The sequence below is a fragment of the Danio rerio genome, chromosome 6 (genome assembly GCF_049306965.1).
Source record: "Danio rerio strain Tuebingen ecotype United States chromosome 6, GRCz12tu, whole genome shotgun sequence".
Taxonomy (NCBI): Eukaryota; Metazoa; Chordata; class Actinopteri; order Cypriniformes; family Danionidae; genus Danio; species Danio rerio.
The window spans coordinates 32,527,501-32,549,948 of NC_133181.1; the positions used below are offsets into that span (position 1 = coordinate 32,527,501).

Here is a 22,448-nt window from a genome sequence, read left to right on the forward strand (position 1 = left end):
ATGTTCCATGTCATCTGACAACACACATTACTTTTAAAATGTATGTACTTTTACCAATAATGCATGGTAAAATGTCTTATAATGCTGTAACTTGACTAACAAGGTCCCATAATGCCAACAATGTTGTTACTTTAGAGCAGTGGTTCTCAAACTTTTTTCATCAAGTACCACCTCAGAAAAAAATTGTCTCTCCAAGTACCACCAAAATGAGCAGTATTGAAATACAGTAGCGTTGTAGGCTCAGTAAAACGGCTACAACTCTGCTCAGTTAAAAAACGTGGCAGATTACCTCAGAAATATAGGCTTTATGTCATATATGGCATATTATATACATCATTTTTGATAAATTTTGAAATATATGTAGCTTGTACATGACATGTTTCATTCCTCCGCGTACCACTAGAAAGAAGCCCGCGTACCACTAGTGGTACACGTACCACAGTTTGAGAACCACTGCTTTAGAGCATACCAACTTATTTAGTTCCGTATTTGGTGCGAATTATTAATTGATTCTGTTTTTTGAGTACTGAATTAAATATGTATCTGAATCAAATGTTTTAAATCAGATAGAGCTTTTGTAACATCTGTGTGGACACACAATTTTCTATTGATTTTGTTTTTAATATGAGTCATTGTCATTATCAGAAATTTGGGCTGGGCCAATAAACGATATCGTATCGAATTGCGATAATTTATTTCAATAACAATGATAAGCTCTGGACATGAAGTCCTGTTGACTTCTCAGCATGAAGTCAACAGACCATTTGCTACCACACTTTGCTAACAGACTCCACAAGATGACAAAAATAAAGAAATAATGAGTGGAAGCAGTGACGAAAGTAAACTTACCTTGAGTTATTATTAAAAAATGACAAAATTATTGACAAAAAAAAGAAGTCTTTTATATGGACGTGGTTTGGCTATCTGAAGTGTGACAAGGAGCAGATTAGAACGATCTGTAAAGTATGTTGATGGTTTGTGAAAACCAAGTCTAGCAGCACAACCAACTTATTCAATCACATAGTGTCACCCCGAAAAAACCCTGAAAGGTTTACAACTTGTGTGGACATGCTTGAAGTTGTACAGTATATTTTTATTGTTTATGTTTTTCTCATTTAATTTACCTCTTAATGCCAGATTAGTCTTTTTAAATGTATTTTACTATTTGTTTTAATTTAAGGTCACATTTGTAATCTGTTAATAAAAAAAATCTGACTTTGCTAATAAACAATATTTTAAATTGTAATTTATGAAAGGCTCAATTTTTTGTTGCATCAGTCATTGTTGGGATAACAACTTTTAAAGCTGTAAGCATTATCTCAAAATTTGTCATTATTGTTCAACATGGAAAAAAATGATTGAGTTTGCATTTTTGCTACATCACCCAGCCATATCAGAAATTATTTTGATTAAAGGTGTATTGTTTTCTTTGAGCGACATGTTCTTTGTTTTAAGTTCTGACTTGTTTTGATTTTCTATCCTACAGGGTAACTCGGGCCTGGGTTTCAGTATTGCAGGCGGTACCGATAACCCCCACATCGGCGAGGACCCAAGCATCTTTATCACCAAGATCATCCCAGGAGGAGCAGCCGCACAGGACGGCAGACTCAGGTCAGGACAGGTTTTTTTCCCAGAAGGGCCAGTTCAGATTAACACATGCAGCACATGTTTATTAAGAATCAGGCTAACATTTAACAGGATAAGTGGTGCCAGTCTGAAGCATGAGAAAGTGAAGTCATTGATAGTTTTGAGCGCTCAACCAATTTTGTTGAAAATGCACTTTAATAAAAGCACACACAAGAAGGTCGCTGGTTCGATCCGCGGCTCAGTTGGCGTTTCTGTGTGGAGTTTGCATGTTCTCCCTGCGTTCGCGTGGGTTTCTTTCGGGTGCTCCGGTTTCCCCCACAGTCCAAAGACATGCAGTACAGGTGAATTGGGTAGGCTAAATTGTCCGTCGTGTGCGAGTGTGAATGAGTATGTGTGGATGTTCCCCAGAGATAGGTTGCGGCTGGAAAGGCATCCTCTGTGTAAAAACGTGCTGGATAAGTTGGCGGTTCATTCCGCTGTGGCGACCCTGGATTAATAAAGGGACTGAGCCGACAAGAAAATGAATGAATGAATAAATAAAAAGTAAACACACACATAAACATATATATATATATATATATATATATATATATATATATATATATATATATATATATATATATATATATATATATATATATATATATGTTTATGTGTGTGTTTACTTTTTATTCATTCATTCATTCACTATATATATATATATATATATATATATATATATATATATATATATATATATATATATATATATATATATTATATATATATATATATATATATATAATCACTGAAATAAAATTATTATTATTATTATTATGAAATAAAATTATTAAATAAAATTTTTAAACTACTTTTGAACAGTTATTTTAAAGTGCTATAACATTTCACAATTTCACACTTTTTACTGCTTTTTTGATTAAATATAAGCAGCGTTGGTGAGCAGGAATGATTCAACTCAAAAGAAGCTTATTTTAAAACATTTAAAAATCATACTGACCCCAGACTTTTGACCGGTAGTGTAAATACACAATTTGTGTTCTGTGGGGAACACTGCAGTGTTTTTACAGTGTTAGTTTATGAACATGAATTAATAGGTAATACTTGAAAATAATGCTCCATTAGTTAATATTAATATATTTTCTAACATGAACAAAGTATGAATAGTCTTGTACAGCATTTCTTAATCATAGTTTAACATTCACTAATGCGATATTAAAAGCTAAGTTGTGCTTGTTAACATTAGTTAATGCATGGTAAGTTAACAAGAACTAACAATGAACAACTTTATTTGGGTTAACTAACTGTAATAAATGTATTGTTTATGTTAGTAAACACTGTAATTTAACATGAACTACTGGACCATTAATTTAAGGTGTTTTCTTATTCATTTATTAAGTAAAACTTTTAAATAGCAGTGTACAATATGTTTGAAGCATTGCATGTGTCAATAGGGCAAACGGTCAGACTTTTGCATTCAGTAAATCCCACTTAATCCCAGACGACTAAGCAGTTTATAGTCTTCCTTAACTCCATGCTTTGGCTTTAGTGTAAATTAATAACCCTCCAGATATAAATATGATTCTTCTCCTCGTGTTAATTTAAATCTGAAACATCTGTTCCACATTTTATTTACTAGAAACATTTGTAATAGTTGTCAATGGCCAATCCTCAATTATAATCGTACATATGTTTTTATTTATCTGTTATTCTAATCAAAACATCATGTTTATATTATAGATAGAACAGCATGAATCTCATTTACACTGGCCTAGCAGAATCTGTGGACATTTTTTGCTATTTCTCCACATAATATTGTAAAAAAAAAAAAAATCAGCAGATTTATTTGGAATGATCTTGGGAATAATAACTATCTTGGGTAATAACTAAAAACTTAAGAACATGAAAAAAACAAAAAGGTTATATTCAAGGTTTACAATGGATAGTTGTTTGATAAACAAAGCAAACCTCACATATAATGTATCTACTAAAAGATGAAAAACATTACTTTACAAACTTTTAAATCATATAAACATGTGCATATTAGTAAATAATATTACTGAAATTAATATAAAAACCTAATTATGTTACACACGTTTACACAAATAGACTTGTGTGGGCCTACTATACTTCAGTCTGGTGGCACTTAGTCTCTGTGATTTGTACAGATTTATTTTGACAGTGTTCTCCCTCTTTGTCTCTGTGCAGAGTGAATGACTGTATACTGCGGGTGAATGATGTAGATGTGAGAGACGTAACTCACAGTAATGCCGTGGAGGCGCTGAAGGAGGCAGGCTGCATTGTCAGACTGTACGTCAGAAGAAGAAAACCCCTCTCAGAAAAAATCATGGATGTAAAGCTGGTAAAAGGTCCTAAAGGTAAAGTCATTATTTATCTTAAGGTTAGAGAATAAAAACCTGGTTTTAAATGTGTAGTTACTGTAGTTTCTGTTTACTCTGACCTTTTCGGCAGGTCTAGGTTTCAGTATAGCAGGAGGTGTTGGGAACCAACATATTCCTGGGGACAACAGTATTTATATCACCAAAATCATTGAAGGAGGAGCTGCCCATAAAGATGGAAGGCTACAGATTGGGGATAAACTGTTGGCTGTAAGTAAACTTGGCTTTTATTTTATTTTATTTTATTTTATTTTATTTTATTTTATTTTATTTTATTTTATTTTATTTTATTATTTTTTATTTTTATTTATTTTTATTTTATGACTCTTTACATTTGACAATTTTATTTTAACATTTACAAAATATTTAACTCTTAAAACTATTTATATTATTTATGATTAAAAAAAAAAAAAAAAAAAAAAAAAATATATATATATATATATATATATATATATATATATATATATATATTAAAAGTTTTCATATTACCTTAATACACTTTAATTTAGAAGATTTGTTTGTTTTATTTTTTGTTTTGTTGTCAAAAGTTCCGTCAATATCAATCAGTAGAGGACCATTTACATCTGACTATTTTATATCATGTTTACAAAATAATTCACTTTAGAAAAATTCCTTTAAGAACAAAATCACTTCATTTGTATTAAAAGTTTTTATATTACCTTAATTCTCTTAAAGTTAAAGATACGTTTATTTTGTTATTTGCTTGGTTTTGCTTTTTGTTTACAAAAATAATACACTTTATAGAGCCCCTATTATGCATTTAGGAGGCTCATGTTTTGGTTTTGGGGTCTCCAACAACAGGCTGATATGCATGTAAGGAAAAAAATAACACTTTTATTGTCTTATAATAAGCATTTATTTATAATCTTAAAATATGCAATTCATTTATACCCAAACCCCTCCTTAGCGTGATTCTAATCTGCCCTGGTTGGTCAGATGAGCCAGTCTATTGCAATTGGTCGACTGCATTCAGCATGAGACAAAGAGAAAGGGCCACCACAGCTTATCAATAATTTTGTAGTAGTCAGAGTGTATGTGTGAGCCCAATGCAGGATTAACCATAAGTAAAAACAGTGAAACATTCAGTATTAATCCACAAAGTCACAAAAGCTGAACTATTTTGAAACTTGACTGCCGCATGTGTGTAGAAACAGCTAATGGTGACCCTATCAACGACAACCGGCTGTGGATCATGAGCTCACAAACGCATTTAAATCAGTAAACACATCGCGCACGCATCGTGTTTTCAGTGTGGTCTTAGACGCGATTATGAGAATGTAAAGAGTAAACTAGGTAAAGTACAAGCGGTTACAAGTTACAAAACAACTAAAAACATACCTTGCAAGCTAGAGTAAACAAGGAGGCAACCATTTTAATCGCACTTAAGTTACTTACACTTTTGAAATGGAGGAAGAAATTGATCCATGAACTGTGTACTGTAAAGTTCGAGTCAAGCTCTGACAAAGTCTGTTATATCAGCAGTTTTTCTGATCCTTTCTTTAACAAACTGCCGACGAATCCCCTGTTGTAAGCATTTAGATTCCTGAAGCACTTATCAGAAAAATTACATGAACACAGCACAAGGCTTGGGCTATAATGCTGAGGTATTTTTGCTTCAACCACCGACACTTCACAGCCTCATCTTTGAGTAGGGAAAATAACATTAACTTTCTCTCACACTTCAGAGCACAGCGTCTTCACGACATGAGTCAAGCGGGATCTGCTACAGTGTTTGTCTTCCTCTTTTTCTTTCTACAGTGTTTGTGGGTGGTGCCGGGTGTTTTAATTTTCCCAGGTCTGTGTGCGCAACAAATGAGCTTGAGTTCCGTATCGACGTCACGCCAACATGGCTAAAGATTTGTTACCCTCGCGATTCATTTGAACCACTATGAGTCGACTCTTTTATATATGAGTCAATTGTTTTAAACATGGTGCTCTTTCAGATTTAATCCTCATCTGGATATTTCACTTTGCTTATAGCTGTTACACACTGCATGGAAGGTCATAATATGGGCTCTTTAAAAAATCCTCCAAAAATTAAACACCCACCGTTTTAGTCAATACAACTAAAATAAATAAAAAAATAATTAAATAATTAAAACTTTCTTTTAGCAATACTTCTTTTTCAATCCCATCTAAAGAATCTTGAACAAATCTATCAGGGTTTCCACAAAAATATTAAGTGGCACAACAATTTGTAGTGTTGATAATAAATAATCTTTCTTGAACAGCAAATTATTTCAGTAGGACTATGTGCCATCACAGGTATAAATTTCATTCTATGCTATAATATTTCACAATGCTACAATATTGTTGATCAAATAAATGCAGTCTTTCTGTTTATGTCCCATACCCATGGGCCATGTTTGATCTGATGGATTCTGTGTTTGGTTTCAGGTGAATGCTGTTTGCCTTGAAGAGGTCACTCATGAAGATGCCGTGGCTGCCTTGAAAAACACCCCTGATGTTGTCTATTTAAAAGTGGCGAAACCCACTAGTGTCTTTATGAATGATAGTTACGCTCCTCCCGATGTCACCAGCTGTAAGTAAGCCTATCCTAAGGTATACTAAATCCTTGAAGCTTTTTTGCAGGAAAAGACTTGATTCTAATGAATGACTCAACTCAAAATAAGTCCTTGTTTATTCACCCTCTTATCATTCCAAACCTGTGAGGCTTGTGTTCATCTTCAGAAAACAAATTGAGATTTTTTTTAGGCAGAAGCAAATACTGGTATTGGGCATGATAACTGATCTCTTTCTCGCAGACATCAATGGAAAGCTTGTAGTTTGGTACTGTATGTCAACAGCAATGACAGTAAACTATGGTTATCACTAGGGCCAGACAGAATCTGAGTATCATAACTAAAAACTTAATATATGAAGTCAAAAACAATACATTTTTAACTTTTTTTAAAAAACTTTGTTTACAATGCAAATCCAATTAGATCCACTAATTTAGTAAACAAAGCAAGTCTCTCCTAAAAAAATATCTACTAAAGACAGAAAATATTACTTTACAAACTTTATTGTACATAAATCATATGAACATTTTCATATTACTATTATAAAGTCAAGCGTAAACAAAATTTGAAAGTGCAAATGAAACTAATGTCATATGATTACTAAGGAACTTTAATGGACTATTATAGTGTCCAGTGTGATGCACCATAAATTTTAACTGAGAAATAAAATAAACACTAAAGAATAGAAAATGTATTTATTTATTTATTATTTATTTATTTTTATTTAATTTTGTTTAGTTTTATTTGATTTTATTTATTTATTTAAATTATTTATTTTATTTATTTATTTATTTTAACTTATTTTTTATTTGTTTATTTTAATAAATAAATTAATTAATTAATTAATTTATTTTAATTGCAAAATAACATTTATCAGTATTTATATTGGTGAGTACCAAACATGTCTGAGAAAATGTTGACCCACCATTGTAATTTTATTCAACCAAACCGATGATGCTTCAGAAACGTTCAAAACATAAATTCATGAATTGTGCAAAAGAAACGCAGTCACTGAATCACTGTACTGTATATGAAAATTGGATTTTATTTCGGTTTTAATTATCATTTAAACATTGATCATCCAACATGAACAGAAGCTCATCCATATCTACTTGAAAGGCTAGAACAAACCTCATTGGTTCTTTCTGAAGCTCAAACATGATGATGTGATGCAAGAAGGAACCTCATTGGCTCTCAAGCATTAAGCAAGCATGCTTGAACTTCCATGACCAAATAAATATGCTGTAAAAACTGTTCACTGATCAATGCATTATTGATTATGCAAATAAAAGTCTAAATTGAATATTTCCTCATAATAAATCGTGACTTTTCAAAATAATTTGATTGAATTAATTTGTGTTTTTTATTTTGGATCTTTTCAAATACTTTTTAGAGTTATATTAGAATCTTAAACTTTTAATGGAGGGAAAATTAATTAAAAATATCTTCATTTGGAAACCAATCCGTCTATGTATTTGAAATGACATGAGTAAATAATGAAAGAATGTTCCTTTTTGAGTGCGCCAACTCTTAGTCCTGGTGACCCATCCTCCGTCGTGGCTTAAATCCCACCCGAAAGCCGCAATGTGCAGCACTTTCTGTTAATGGGGGCAGCAACTCGTGAGGACGGCCACTAAAATTGACTGTGCAAAATGCTGAGCGATGACAGTCGATAATGTAGCACCTTGGTGATGTTCCAGAGGCAGGCCAGATCCCGCAGCATTACATCCTGAGAAAGGAAGCTGTCATTAGGGCTTAAAGGCATGAAGGACAAAAGCACATTTAATCACGAAGTGCATCACGTGGCCAGCAAATCCAGCATCAGTATATGCAGAAAAGAGTGCGCGTGTTTGTGCAAGTGTTGCAGAGGGAGGTTTAAAGGACGTTTGCACATGTAGACGGTCGTGTGAGGGCGCACAATGTGATTTTTCTCAGAAGGCGTAAACAGAACTATTTCATTAGCCATACCATTTCATTATATCAGGCACTGCGTGGGGATTTGACACGTGAAGGACTGTTTGATGAGAATTAAATAAATGGGTTGTCAATGTCGGCGCTTAGTAATTGCCCAGTGCGTATACCCTTGACTTTATTACACTTTACATCTGACACAGTGAAATAAGGACACTAGATTTATAGTACTGACATCAATTATAGAGCCTTAAAAGGATTTAAGTGAACACAAAAGGAAATTTTAGCCATTATTTTAACACCCTAAGGTAATTTCCTTATACATTAATGCATTTTGCAGATGCTTTCAATATTTACATTTTATCTGTTTGTGTACTTTGTGTAAACTTGTGACCTTGCAAACCGCATATTTCAGCATTTATGCTATAATAATGCTTGTCAGCACTTTTTTTGTGTGTTCTTTTACAATATTGTTAGTAATATTAATTAAGTTGCTTTTATGTTTAGTGTTAGCTACTTATAATTATGCACAATTTACTGTATTGTTATTTTTATTACTGTAGTATAAACTCATATCATTAAAAGGAGACATAATGATATAAGTGTTAGAGCTAGTTTTAATATTAAAACCAATAATTTGTAAATAGACTTTTTGGTGCTCTTACAGTCATGGTCTTTAAAAAAATAACCACTGAAAAAATTTGTTACAAAAATAGCATGCTCCATTTAACGTGATTTATGTCAATCTGTGTTTGTTTCCATGTTTGCAACCAAATGGATCACCAGTATATGTGAAGAGGAGAATGAGATTTAAATATTTTGAGACTATGCACATACTGTATGTAACATGGACTGCTTTAATAAGTTCTTCTCTAGGAAGCTTTTGGAGGTTATTGTGATGTAGTTTTGCCACTACACATAGTTCATCATGGATGTATTTGAATTATCGGTAAAGAGAGTGTAAAGACACTGAGCCTGAAAGATATGAGCATCATTCACACTACAAGTGGCTTTCATTGGCAAAGGCGTAAGCAACTGTTCATTTCAATGAAGAGTCTTTCAGCGATTTCCGAAAGACTATGCGAGCAACAGCGATCGTTACCGACCAGGTGGGCATGCCGAGCGATGCAACAAAGTTCAGAATCCTTCAACTTTATGCAAACGAAGAGCGACTTTTTTTGAGCAACAGCCAATAGGAGCACCAGTAGGGCTCACATGATTCTCTCTCAGCTCACTCAGAGGCTGGTTGTATTCTCCGTGCTGTAGACTCACACAGACCTGCGTTTGCAGTTACAAGCTACAAAGTCGCTGCTCGTGTGAATGAGACATTATCACGTTTGCCACAAATATATTAAGAAACACACCTACTGTAAACATTAGCTGTTACACATACAGACTTTTCAGAAAAAATCACTGATAAACTACCATCAGGTATGAACAGGCCCTTATTAAAATGAAAAATACTGGAAAATTGATTCCAGAATTTATGGGTATAAGTTGTAACACATTACCAGTAAATTTCCAGAATTCTGCTGTGAAAACAGCACATTTTGTATGTAATAATAGTTTTTCCAGTTAAATGTTTTTACACAGCTGAAAATATCAGCGCTCTTCCAAAAATGCTCAGCTGTGCATAAAAAAAACGTAAAACAGGCGCTCAGTTTTTCCACATGCTGCTGCTGTTCTAAAAACTCCTTTAACAAAACTAATAAAATGATGCTCGTTAAAAAAATAAAATGCTTCATTAGGAGTGCCCTTAACACTACTTCTAAGGTGGTAATTTTAACCATTTTTACATTTTTTTTTTTTTAGCAATTTTACTTGTTGAAATCAAACCCACATATCTATAGTACCCTGACTTTTCTTTTTTATATGTCCATATTTATTTCTAACATTGTTATTGTGCTAAAATGACAAAACACAAAAGAGTTATGAGTATTTCTACTTTTAATTTCATCAAAATGATCATCAAAATGGTCGCATGCATTTAAGTGCTACTTTTCCCGGTGACATTAAATATAAGTGCCTCTGCTGCTCAGCAACATCCTTCTAACAAAAACATACATTTCTGTTGCCAAAAACATAACTTTTTTTTATTTATGTCTTTCGAAGCTGCAAATTCAGTGTTCTGAAAAAATCCTTCTGCCCTGCTTGTGAAAGTGAAAATGAAAGTGAGGTGCAGACCTTTTTGGGTGGCCTAGTAGCCTACTCGTATATTTAAAGGCTGTATTATCAAAAAGATTGTATTTTTAAGGGGATGACTTAATTAAAAATTATAACAGACATTTAAAGCTTAATTGTAATGTCTTGAAAGAAGCTTTGAGTGTAGATACGATGTGTGTGAAATGTTTTGGTTATTTTATGGCAATTTACTGTCTGAAATGAGCAATTGATTGCAGTAAGAAACGTTACTCAAGCACCAAATCAGCATGCTGCAATGGTGTTTTAAAGAGATACTTCACACAAAAGTAAGAATTTCCTGTTAATTTCTCACTCTTAGGCCATTCGTTGTGCTTTTTCTTCAGTAGAACATCGAAGAAGATTATTAGCTGAAACTAGTATCCTTGGTGATTTAATAAAATGCAAGTTGAGAGCTAGCGGCACTTTGAAAGTCAAAACAAACATTTATAGGCAAAACTGAGCTAATACATGGAGCTCCTGACCATCTGGCTTTATGAAGCAAAACAGCTTGTCTGTTATTGAAACTTCACAACTATATTCTTGCCTAAAAAGCCTCAAAAGTACATTGTTGTCCAACAGCTGCAAAATTTGTCAAACTGTAATGAGTTTATTATCACTGTCTGTGTGCAGAGTAATACATGAGTAAAGAGGCAGTACGAGTTCTGATATTGCAGAATTATCACACTTCTATTAGCCAATCAGATTCCAGAACCAGACAGAACTGTTGTATATACACTCTCAGAAATAAAGGTATGCGAGCTGTCACTGGGGTGGTACCTTCAAAAGGTACACATTTGTACCTTAAAGGTTCGTATTAATACCTAAAGGGTACATATTAGTACCTAAAAAGTACAACAGTGTTCCTCTTAAAATGTTTAGGTACTAATATATACTTTTGAGGAACCAATATGGACCCTATAAGTACAAATGTGTACCTATTGAAAAAATACCACACTCTGAGAGTGTACAGTGTTCATCTATATATATATATATATATATATATATATATATATATATATATATATATATATATATATATATATATATATATATGTATATATATATATGTATATATATATATATACACACACACACACACACACACACAGACACACACATATATACACATATATATACATATACATATATACAGTATATGTTTGGATTGTCATATATGAAAAACTGACCATTAATAACATGCTCCGAGCACAAGAAAAGATAAAAAAATAAATAAATAAATAAAACATGTCTGACTCTTTTAGAAGGCCTTTCACACAGCAAGTTTCTTCAGAAATATTAGGCATGTCTGTACTTGCAGTTTTTCACATTATTGCATATGACTGGTGCAGTCATTTTGAGATTCCAGGTCCTGACCTCTGTGAGCATCATCAAATGAGTTTTCATCTTTACATCAATAACATCAAATCTTTGTGTTCCGGTTTTTCCAGCCTACTCCCAGCACATGGAGAACCATATCAGCACCCAAAGCTATCTGAGTCAACCATTAACCCCTGCCACCCCATCTCGGTACTCTCCTGTCTCAAAAGGCATGCTGGGAGATGATGAGATCACAAGGTGAGCCTTTGCCCTCCACATTCTCAATCATGACATCCTCATGACACACAGAAACATTTGATAGCTTCAGGTTCAGAGGTCAACTTCATGATTCTTTTGTGTTTTTGCTGTCTTGTGAAGTGGAACAATCATTTATTTCAAGTTGATAAAATGTATGACTTGCTGACTCGCTTTTTAACTCATTTTATACACACTTCATACGCAGACTTTGACCACACTCATTCTCATCTCTTCCACTCTCATCACATCTTTTGCTGCTTTTTTGTTTTCAGATTTTTTTCCCCCTTTGTATCATCATCCTGAAATTTGTAAGATAATGTTATATAAGTTTCATTAAATGTACTGTAGCCTGGTGTGAAGACGGATCCATAATTTTGATGTAGATACAGGGTTCAGAGGGAATAGCATTTTGATAAGCTGCCCAAGGTTAATGGCATTCAAAACAGACTGTGTAAAATGATTCGCACATGCACAGTAATCTGAGGTGTTTTTCTTTTTAAATGTATTCTTTAAGCTTTATTTGTTTTTAAGCATTATTCCCGTTCTTCTGTTATGACTATACAATACTATGATGAATATTGCTACAAAGCAGGTTTATTTTTATAATGTAAACTTTAAACTTCAAGATGGTCTCTAAACTGTTTTATGAAGAGCTGCACACTTACAGTTAAAATTGAATATGCCTGTATGTTTACTTTTTGTCTGAAGTTGCTTAAAAATATGACACATTTCTATGAAGCTTTTATTGATAATGCCCAAGAGTATTCTTAATGTATTATGCATTCATAAACCCTTATAAACTATGTTAGAATTTACGAATGTAATCCTAAAAATATTTTGTCAACGTCATATAATTATACAGTATATCTCAAATCTTGACATAGTTTTCTTGTCTAAACACTATTTTACGTCTTACAGTCTTTTACTTCTTAAAATGACAAAAGAAAAGTTGTTTTTAACACTCTAATGTTCACATACAGTAAAATGGTAGTACAATAGTATTAGGAGCAATTCTCTCTTTTAGATAATTGTTTATTAGCTTGCATATTGGCTGTATTCCTAATTGATAATGCCTTAATCAGCATCACCATATTATACTATTAGACATGGGACAATAATCATTTTCAAGGTATACCGCGGTTTGGAAAAGTCAGGTTTTTAAAACCTTAATTTTTCTGCCATACCTTTCCCAAGGTATGTGTAAGGTTTATTTATTATATATATATTTTTACGACAGTATCTTCAGCTGAAAAGAAATTCGAAGATTCTGTTTTAAATTGTAAAGAAACGTGTGTTTTAGAAACTAATGAAGACAGAAGTCAATGATTCATTTTAATTATTTATCCTGACATGTTTACTGCTTCAAAATATTTTAAATGTTTCTCAAAATAAAAAAATATTGTGTTCAATGGGGGAAAAATATATTTTTTTTTTACCCATACATTTAAAGAGAACATATATTTAGAGCAGTAATCACAATACTGTGAAACCGTGACATTTTTATCCAAGGTTATCATACATTCAAAATCATATATGAGCCCATGCCTATTTCTACTTCCCATCTACCCCTTACCTTTACTTAAACAATACGACAACTTCATAACTAGCTCTCAATAAGCAGTTAATGATAAGTCTTGAAGCCAGTTAATATTGAATATATTGTTAAAGACAAAATCTCAGCTTAGTCCCTTATTTATCTGGGGTAACCACAGCAGAATGAACCGCAAACTATTCCAGCATATGTTTTTTTTTTCCGCAATTTGTTTTAAAGGATTAAATTAAACATTGTTCTGACAGCAGTGTTCTGTTGCCAATTTAAAAAAAAAAAAATTAAAAAAGGGGTCTAATAATATTGGCCTTAAACACTTATCCGCTATTATAAATCTGGGGTCACCACAACAGAATGAACTGCCAACTTATCCAGCATATGTTTTACACAGATGATTCCCTTCCAACTGCAACCCATCACTGGGAAACATCCATACACTCTCATTTACACACATTCACTACGGTCAATTTTAGCATACCCGATTCACCTATACCACATGTGTTTGGACTTGTGGGGGAAACTGAAGCACAAGGAGGAAACCCACACGAACATGGGGAGAACTTGCAAACTTCACACAGAAATGCCAACTGACCCAGCAGAGGCTCAAACCAGCGACCTTCTTGCGGTGAGGCGATCGTGCTACCTACTGTGCCATCGCGTTGCTCACCCTTAAACATTATTTAAACTAACATAAAAATGTTTGTGCTTTTTTATAGCCAAACTAAAAGATATATAGCTTTTTTAAATGGCTAGAAGATATAGCAAAGTGGTTATAAGACGGGTGACCCAGTGTAAATGATTTTTAATACAAAAGGTAAAGACATGTTTCACCATATCTAATACCTGAGGGATGGTATTCATTTGTAAAATATCAGTGTAAAGACATTTTATTTTAATAAACAATTTGTGTAAATACACATTTTTTTTTATTGATGCTGCTTCAGGTTTGGTTTCTGTGCCACTTTGCTGTGTAGTGATAGCTTAAGTTTGTATCCATTTACATGAATAGACATTCATTTGCGAAATATAAAAATCACACATCCACAATTTAGGATTAAACCTGATTATATTACTACATAAGAAGCATCCTCTGCTGCCAATGTCAATCTCATTCTTTTGTATCTCAGTAGCGAGCAGAGCCAAAATGTATCACTTAAAAAGAAAATGCGCACACACTTTCTGGCGTGCTTTACTGTTAAACCTTTTTAATCAGGGAGATTTATTTCCTATCAGAAGAATTCACCAAATACGTCATACTGATGTTAAAACCAAACAGCTTCTGACGTCAGAAGCTAGCGTCATGATATAAGCAACCAATCTGTGAAGTCAAGGATGCCAAATCTGATAAGCTTTTTGAATTAAGACTTAATTCTACAGGATGACTATAAAAATGTTACTCTCTTTATATCTAAAATGTGTGTGAATGTGATTCTGTCAGTATTGTAGTGAAACTGTATTTATTTATTTATTTATTTTTAATTATATTTTGTATTTTTACTTTAAAGCAACAGAACAATACAAAAAGCAACAACTATAAAGATAAAAAAGAACAGGCAAAAAAAAAAGACTTTAAAAACTATTGTTACATCAGTTCCTCCAGTTTTATACATAGGTTAACAATACTACACATATTTATAGGCCAGTCGGCATAGGCAATATGGTGATCCTGCAAACAATGACAGGGTCATACCTTTAAACTGAATCTCTATTAAAGGGTTAATATCGTGTGTGTGCGTGTGCGTGTGCGTGTGCGTGTGCGTGTGCGTGTGCGTGTGCGTGTGTGTGTGTGTGTGTAAAGTTGAGTGAGGGTTTGTTTTGAAAACACTCAGATCTCAGTGACTCAATGCAGCCATCTACAGGCCACTAGATGTACTCTCCATCCTTTTAATTCTCTTCTGCTTCACAAATGAGTATTAAACTAGTGTCTTTAATTCACATACACACAAAACAAACAAACAAACAAACAACAACAAATCTATTGTCAGGTTCCCTGTTTGGCTGATTAAGAGGATTACATATTTTGAAAGCACCACAGGGATGCAGTGTTTTTACTTTTCAGGAATTTAACAGACGATTTGCTTAATTATAATTCTTATGAAAATTATACACCAATCAATATTTGCACATATCACATTTTAGTACACTTTATGGAAAACGGTAAAATGCATTTAACCTTTGTAAATTGTAACCTGGCTATATGTGTAGGTTTTAACCATCACTACTACTAAAATCCTGTCATTTACTTGCCATTGATTTGTTTCAAACTAGTTTGAGTGCAAGTGTTTGGAACAAGTGAAGGATGAGTAACTGATTTTAATTTACATTTTGAACGAATCTTGCCTCTAAGAGCTCTATCTTGTAGTTCATATTTTTATTCACTAGAGGGAGATGTGGTACCGTTATTTTATTTTGCAAAACGTCAATATAGCTTTGGGAAAATAAAATCACTTTTAAGATATTCTGTATTTGGTATTTGTTATTATCATTTATAATGCTAATATTTCGATATTTAATAAATAAAATGTTGTTATTTAGATCTTTTTTTTCTTCAGACAATGACAATAACCTGTGATCAGGGTTGACCCACCAAATGTTTTGTCGTTTAAGTAAAATAGCTTTTTTCCCCCACCATTAGCCCTATTCTTATTTTGACCAAATATCATTGTGTGCTCTAAAGTAAATGGTTTTATTTTAAATTGAGAAGAAATTGGATCTGTAGTTTACAGAATCGAACCAAAATGACATTTTACTTAAACACATAACAATTAATCGCAAATTCAGATAATTTTCAATTGCCTTTATTTATTAGTTATATTATTTTAGTTTGTTTTGCAGTTACTATTGAATTTAATAATTTGTTTAATATTTTATGTTTTACAGTATATCTGCTTCTTTACAATTACTACACAACAAAACTATTATAGTATTAGTTTGTCATATTTTCCAAGTCAAAAAGTTATAATAAATTCCTTATTAATAAACACTATTTTTGTTTTTAGGGAGCCTAGGAAAATTGTCCTGCATCGGGGAACCACGGGACTAGGCTTCAACATTGTAGGAGGAGAGGACGGAGAGGGAATCTTCATCTCCTTCATTTTAGCAGGAGGGCCTGCAGACCTGTGTGGAGAACTGAGGAAAGGAGACCGTATCGTCTCTGTAAGAACATCACATTATCTTTAACTGCTATTGTTAGAGGGTCAGATTTTACAATAAGATTTCATTAGTAAAGGTTTAGTTTAATTTTAGTTTCATTAGTTAATGTACTAATATGAACTAATAATAAACAATACTTCCATCTACCAAGGATCTGACTCTCTGTGGTCATAGAAAAATCCTAACCCATGTAAATAGTGCGACGCAACTGACTCTTAAAGGGAATGGGAGATGGGACTCTGATTGGTTTATTCTCAAAACACACCTTTAAACTCATTAAGAGACATTAAGCTCAACCCTGTTAGACCATGCGCCACGGCGCAAAGCAGATTTTTCTGTCCTTAAAATAGCAAAATTGGATTCGGACACGCCCTTAATGCTTTTGCGCCCTGCGCTTTGGACTTTGTGCCTGGATCATCAAAATAAAGCCCATGCTGATTTTTTTCTTCAAACACAACTTCTGCTAAGTAATGTCATGTACTTACTTTTTAAATAATCAGTTGTTATTAAGATTTCTTTAGATTAAGTTTTTATATCTCTTTTTTATTTATGTAGTTATCAGCTCTGCAGTTATTGATATAAATGTACTTTACTTTTTAAGTGTCTGTCTTGTGCAAACTTGTTTTCGTTTAGGCTTTAAACCATTTTATTTAAAAGAAAATGTTTTGCTGTTGCTCTGCTTTTAAAGATAATATATTAAAGATATTAAATATTTGTGTCTAGTTATTTACATATATAGCAATGAGGCATGCAGTAAAAGAGATAATGTACATTACAAAGGGTTTTTATTTCAAAATAAATTCCTGATTTGGTCTTAATCATTTTGACATAGTCATTCTGCAGTAACAACCAGCTGCGTGTACATTATTCATCACTTAAGCAGACAGTCTGGTAGGCATGGCCCAGTATAAGTTTTTGACAGTATGATAACCTTGGATTAAAATATCACGGTTTCACTATGTTTTTGAATACTGCTCTAAAATATGTTCTTTTTAAATGTCTGGATAAAAAACAAAAGCTTTTTTCCCCTTTGAACTCAATATAAATTTTATTTTAAGAAACTTTTTAAATATTTTGGAACAGTAATCTTGTCAGGCTAAATAATTCAAATAAATCGTTGACTTCTGCTGTCTTCATTAGTTCCAAAAACACTGACTTCATTACAATTTAAAACAGCATCTTTGGATGTTTTTTTTCTGCTGGAGATACTGTTGTCCTAAAAAAACTTAAAACAAAACGAAAAAAAAAAAAAAATCTTACATAAACCTTAAAAAGGAGTATAGCAGAAAATGTTGGTGGTTTTAAAACCTTGACTTTTCCAAAATGTGGTATACCATACCTGCCAACACTAATATTTTTCCCTGGAGTCTACCGTATTTCATACCCATCTCCCGCCACCCTCCCATTTTGTTATTTTTCCTGGAAAACTCACTTTTTTGGTACAGTCCGTTACAGCCTCGGATCGCCGACTTTGGTATAGTATTCGATCGCAGCGGCAGTCTAGTAGTAAAGTCAAGTAATACTCTGGTAGTTGTGAAGTTTTCTTGCAGTCAACAGAATGTCTAAATGAAGCGGTAACCTCTTTTTGTACTTATATTTTAGGTAACACTTTATTTTAAGGTGTCCTTTTTATTATTAATGTAGCGTATATTAATTAGGTTAGTTATATTAATTAATTATATTTACTTGCATTATGCTTAGAATGCAGGTTAGGTTTAAGGTTGGTTGCATGTACTTATGCATAATTACTTTTAATTGCTATAGTAAGTACATAGAACTTTTGTAACAAGTACACCTTAAAATAAAGTGTCACCTTGTTTTTTTGCCACTATATTGAAATCCATTTGAGTAAAAGATTAATTTTAGGAAGTAAGTTTCCATCAGTGTCTGTGATGTACCGTCCATCATTAATATTGCATGCTGGTTGTAGGTAAATGGAGTGGACCTCCGCAGTGCGACGCATGAGCAGGCGGCCGCAGCACTGAAGAACGCTGGACAGACGGTCACTATCATTGCTCAATACAGACCTGAAGGTGCGTTGACTATTCCTTTCCTTTCAGAGGCTGTTAGTTTTTAAACTGACAAGAAGGGACTAGAACATTTCAACATTCACAAACTTTCTTATGTCTGATTCCATTCACTAATCCGTTCACTTGCTTGGTTTATTTCCATTATGAATAACAGTACGATAAGAAATGGTTTGTCTTTTGTTAATTGTCGAAAGTTTTGTTTAGGCATATATGCTATTGAGGAAGATTTGTTTGTGTTCAGAGCAGGTTAAGGTAAACCTCTTTAGAACTTATTGCAGCTCTTTATACACAGCTTCCCTTTGGTATAATTTTAAAGAAGAGATAAGCTGCAGGTTGCATACAATGATTATATGAGGATTATTCTTAAAAGAATAGATAGCGCAAGTGAATTATTCTGTAAGGTAAGAGTTTGAGCATTTTTTGCTTTGATGAGAAATTCGATGTATAAGTTTATCTGTCGATTGGTGAATTCTCACAATAGCATTTTCATGTTTTTGCTAAAGGTTTACTGAGGTGCGTGAAATTAAATATTTGATGAAAGTATTGGCATAACTGTCTATGTAATGTATATTGTTTGGTTTGCATTGTTTTGTCTGTCTTTTGTACTATTGGATTTAGTTTCTGGGGAAACAAAGAGAATATTATGCTGCTGCTTTATTCAAGTGGTCATTTAATTTGTGAAAGTAATAAACGCTTTGAGCTGAACTGATTAGGTTAAATTCTATATTACTGTACTATTCTATATTATGCATGGTGGTGCAGTGGGTAGCATGATCACCTCACAGCTAGAAGGTTGATGGTTCGAGCCTTGGCTGGGTCTGTTGGCATTTCTGTGTGGAGTTTGCATGTTCTGCCTGTGTTCGTGTGGGTTTCCTCTGGGTGCTCTGGTTTCCCCCACAAGTCCAAAGACGTACTGTAGGTGAATTGAATAAACTAAATTGGCACTAGTGTATGTGTTTGAATAGGTGTTTGGTTGCGGCTGGAAGGGCATCCGCTGCATAAAAACATATGCTGGATAAGTTGGCAGTTCATTCCTCTGTGGCGGCCCCTGATTAATAAACTAAGCCGAAAAGAAGATGAATGAAAGACTGAATTCTGTACTGCCTAATTGTTTATAACTGGTTACAGCAGAGAGTCAGTTCATACATGGTGGATTGTGAAAATGAGAAGTATCTCAGCGAAAGAAAACCTCTCACTTCTGTTTGACGTTGTATGTTTGTGTTAATCTTTAGAAATCTGTTCACTTTTGAAGCTTATTTGAATTTTTTTTTTACCAAGCTGCAACGTTTTAAAATCATATTAGATGCCATTGAAATATGTTTACCTCCATTTCACATGCTACAGTGAGTCAATCAGAGAACTGAACAATAAAACAGTATTAGAAAAAATGGACATCTGTCAGAAAAAAAGCTTGTTTTTTTCAGTGTTGTTATTTAATAATTTATATTAATTACACTACTATTACTAATAATAATAATTCCTTACATTTATTTGGCAATTTCTGGACACTCAAAGCGCTTTACACATTTTTGGGGGAATCTTCTCATCCACCACCAGTGTGCAGCATCCACCTGGATGATGCGACGGTAGACATATTGCGCCAGACCGCACACTAGCTGATTGGTGGAGAGTAGACAGTGTTATGAAGCCAATTATCATATGGGGATGGTTAGGAGGCCATGATGGACTGAGGTAAATTTGGCCAGGATGCCGAAGTTACACCCCTACTTTTTTTCGAAGGACACACTGGGATTTTTTATTTTTGTTCTGCACGTTTGTATTACTGTACGTCTCTGAGGCTCATCACTGTTTTAATATGTTATGATGTATTTTATAGAACTTAATTTGTATTTAACAAATCATTAATTTAAAAAATGTAAATTTAATCGAAAGAAAAATACACAAAAGAAATGATTCATTGTATTTACTATATATTTTTAAGGTAACATTTTATATGGGCTGAATTTAAATAAAAAATGTAATTTACTAATGTTCAACTTCATTTGTTTGTTTAAATTCTGCCCATATGCATTTTTTTTGCAACCAGTTACCTTTAAAAAACAAAGTAAATCCAATGAATATTTTTTTCAGTGTAGGAATTCTTGAGCATCAAATCACCCAGTGATGCCATTTATCATATGACATTGAAAACTAGCATATAATGACAGCTTAAAATTAAATTTGATGCGCAATAGTTCCTATTATTATGAAACTAAACAAAGTATTTTTGTACTGTTATAAATGTAAACACTGTCTATTAATATCAGTTTAATGTGTTTTAGTTTAATCAAAAAGTAATACCATAGTTCCTTGTTATTTGCGGGAGTTACGTTCTAAAATAACCCGCAATAAGCAAAATCCACAAAGTAGTTTGCTTTATTTTTTTACCATTATTATAGATGTTGTAAGGCTGTAAAACCCCTCACTACACTCTTTATACACTTGTCTCAGAGAGGCATTAACTTTTCACACTTTCTCTCTTGTTTAAACACTCTCAAAGTTCAAACCTTCATACTATTATAGAATAAGACCAAAGACAAAACCATTTGATCCTCATTTATTTATTCTGTAATGGTGCCCTACAGCCGGATAACTTCTACCTTCTTTTAGCATGTCTAAAAGTTCAACTTTTTGTGCGATGGTTAGCATCTGCATCTGCTTTTTGGGTGCTACCACAGGTGCCTTTGATGGTGCAGAACATTTCGTTGACATTGTGGAGAGAAAACTTGCAACCATACAGTACAGTACTTTAGAGTATCATTGGTAGCGATTGAAGAATTAAGTAAATTTGGCAAGCTGAACACAATCTGGACACAGAACACAATGCACTGTGGAAAAACATGTCAAATTGCACTAAAAATATCGGCGAGGCTGCGAAAAGTGAACTGCGTTATAGCAAGAAATCACTGTAATTTATTTTAGTATAGTTCTTATAGACCCAAAGGTTTTATAGCAAAGTAAATAATGATTTCATGTTGACTTTAGAATGCCATCCTGCACATTTACAGTAAGTGATAATGTGGCCAGTTTGTGGTCGTGACTCAGAGCAGCTTGTCTTGTTCACCCTGAGGATCAGAGTCCAGCCTGGCCATGCTTTCGTTCTTCTCGGCAGGTCTGGCTGCAGTGTTTATTAAAATGCCAATGGGGGTGATGATGACCGTCAGAGCTTTGGCTGGAGGTAGTCTGAGAGGGTCTAAATTAAGCTTCTGTGCAGGTTCTGTGTGTTTGTGCGTGATCTGAGCTTCTTTCACACCCCTAGCGAGTGTATGTGCGTTCATGTAGCATCTTCTCTGTTTGCTGAAAGCTGTTGTCTTAGCGTGGCTCCTGAGCTTGGCTTCCTGCATGCGTCACACTCTCCTGTTCATGGCCAGCACAGAGCCACTCTGCCCTTCAGTAGCACAACCTACAACCATTCATTCTCTTCATTTTCAGTCAAAGACTGTGGATGATTTTTGTAAACAACTGCAACGTAATGCATGCTTGCTAGCTAGTTGGCTATATCTGTACAAACAGTTATTTTTCA

The 22,448-nt window shown here is 33.5% G+C and overlaps 1 protein-coding gene across 47 annotated transcripts in view; it reads left to right on the forward strand.

Annotated features, from left to right (window-relative positions):
- The window catches only part of dlg1a (discs large MAGUK scaffold protein 1a), a 220,569-nt gene that overhangs the window by 155,324 nt on the left and 42,797 nt on the right, over positions 1–22,448 (forward strand). For all 47 annotated transcript variants that reach the window (XR_012407163.1, XR_012407164.1, XR_012407165.1 and 44 more), the window contains 7 exon segments: positions 1,487–1,611; positions 3,793–3,962; positions 4,057–4,193; positions 6,402–6,546; positions 12,067–12,193; positions 16,742–16,898; positions 18,826–18,928. Coding sequence is in view for 43 of the 47 variants with exons in the window: in XM_005165898.6 (XP_005165955.2) it covers positions 1,487–1,611; positions 3,793–3,962; positions 4,057–4,193; positions 6,402–6,546; positions 12,067–12,193; positions 16,742–16,898; positions 18,826–18,928 (964 nt within the window). In the remaining 4 variants the exon portion in view is untranslated.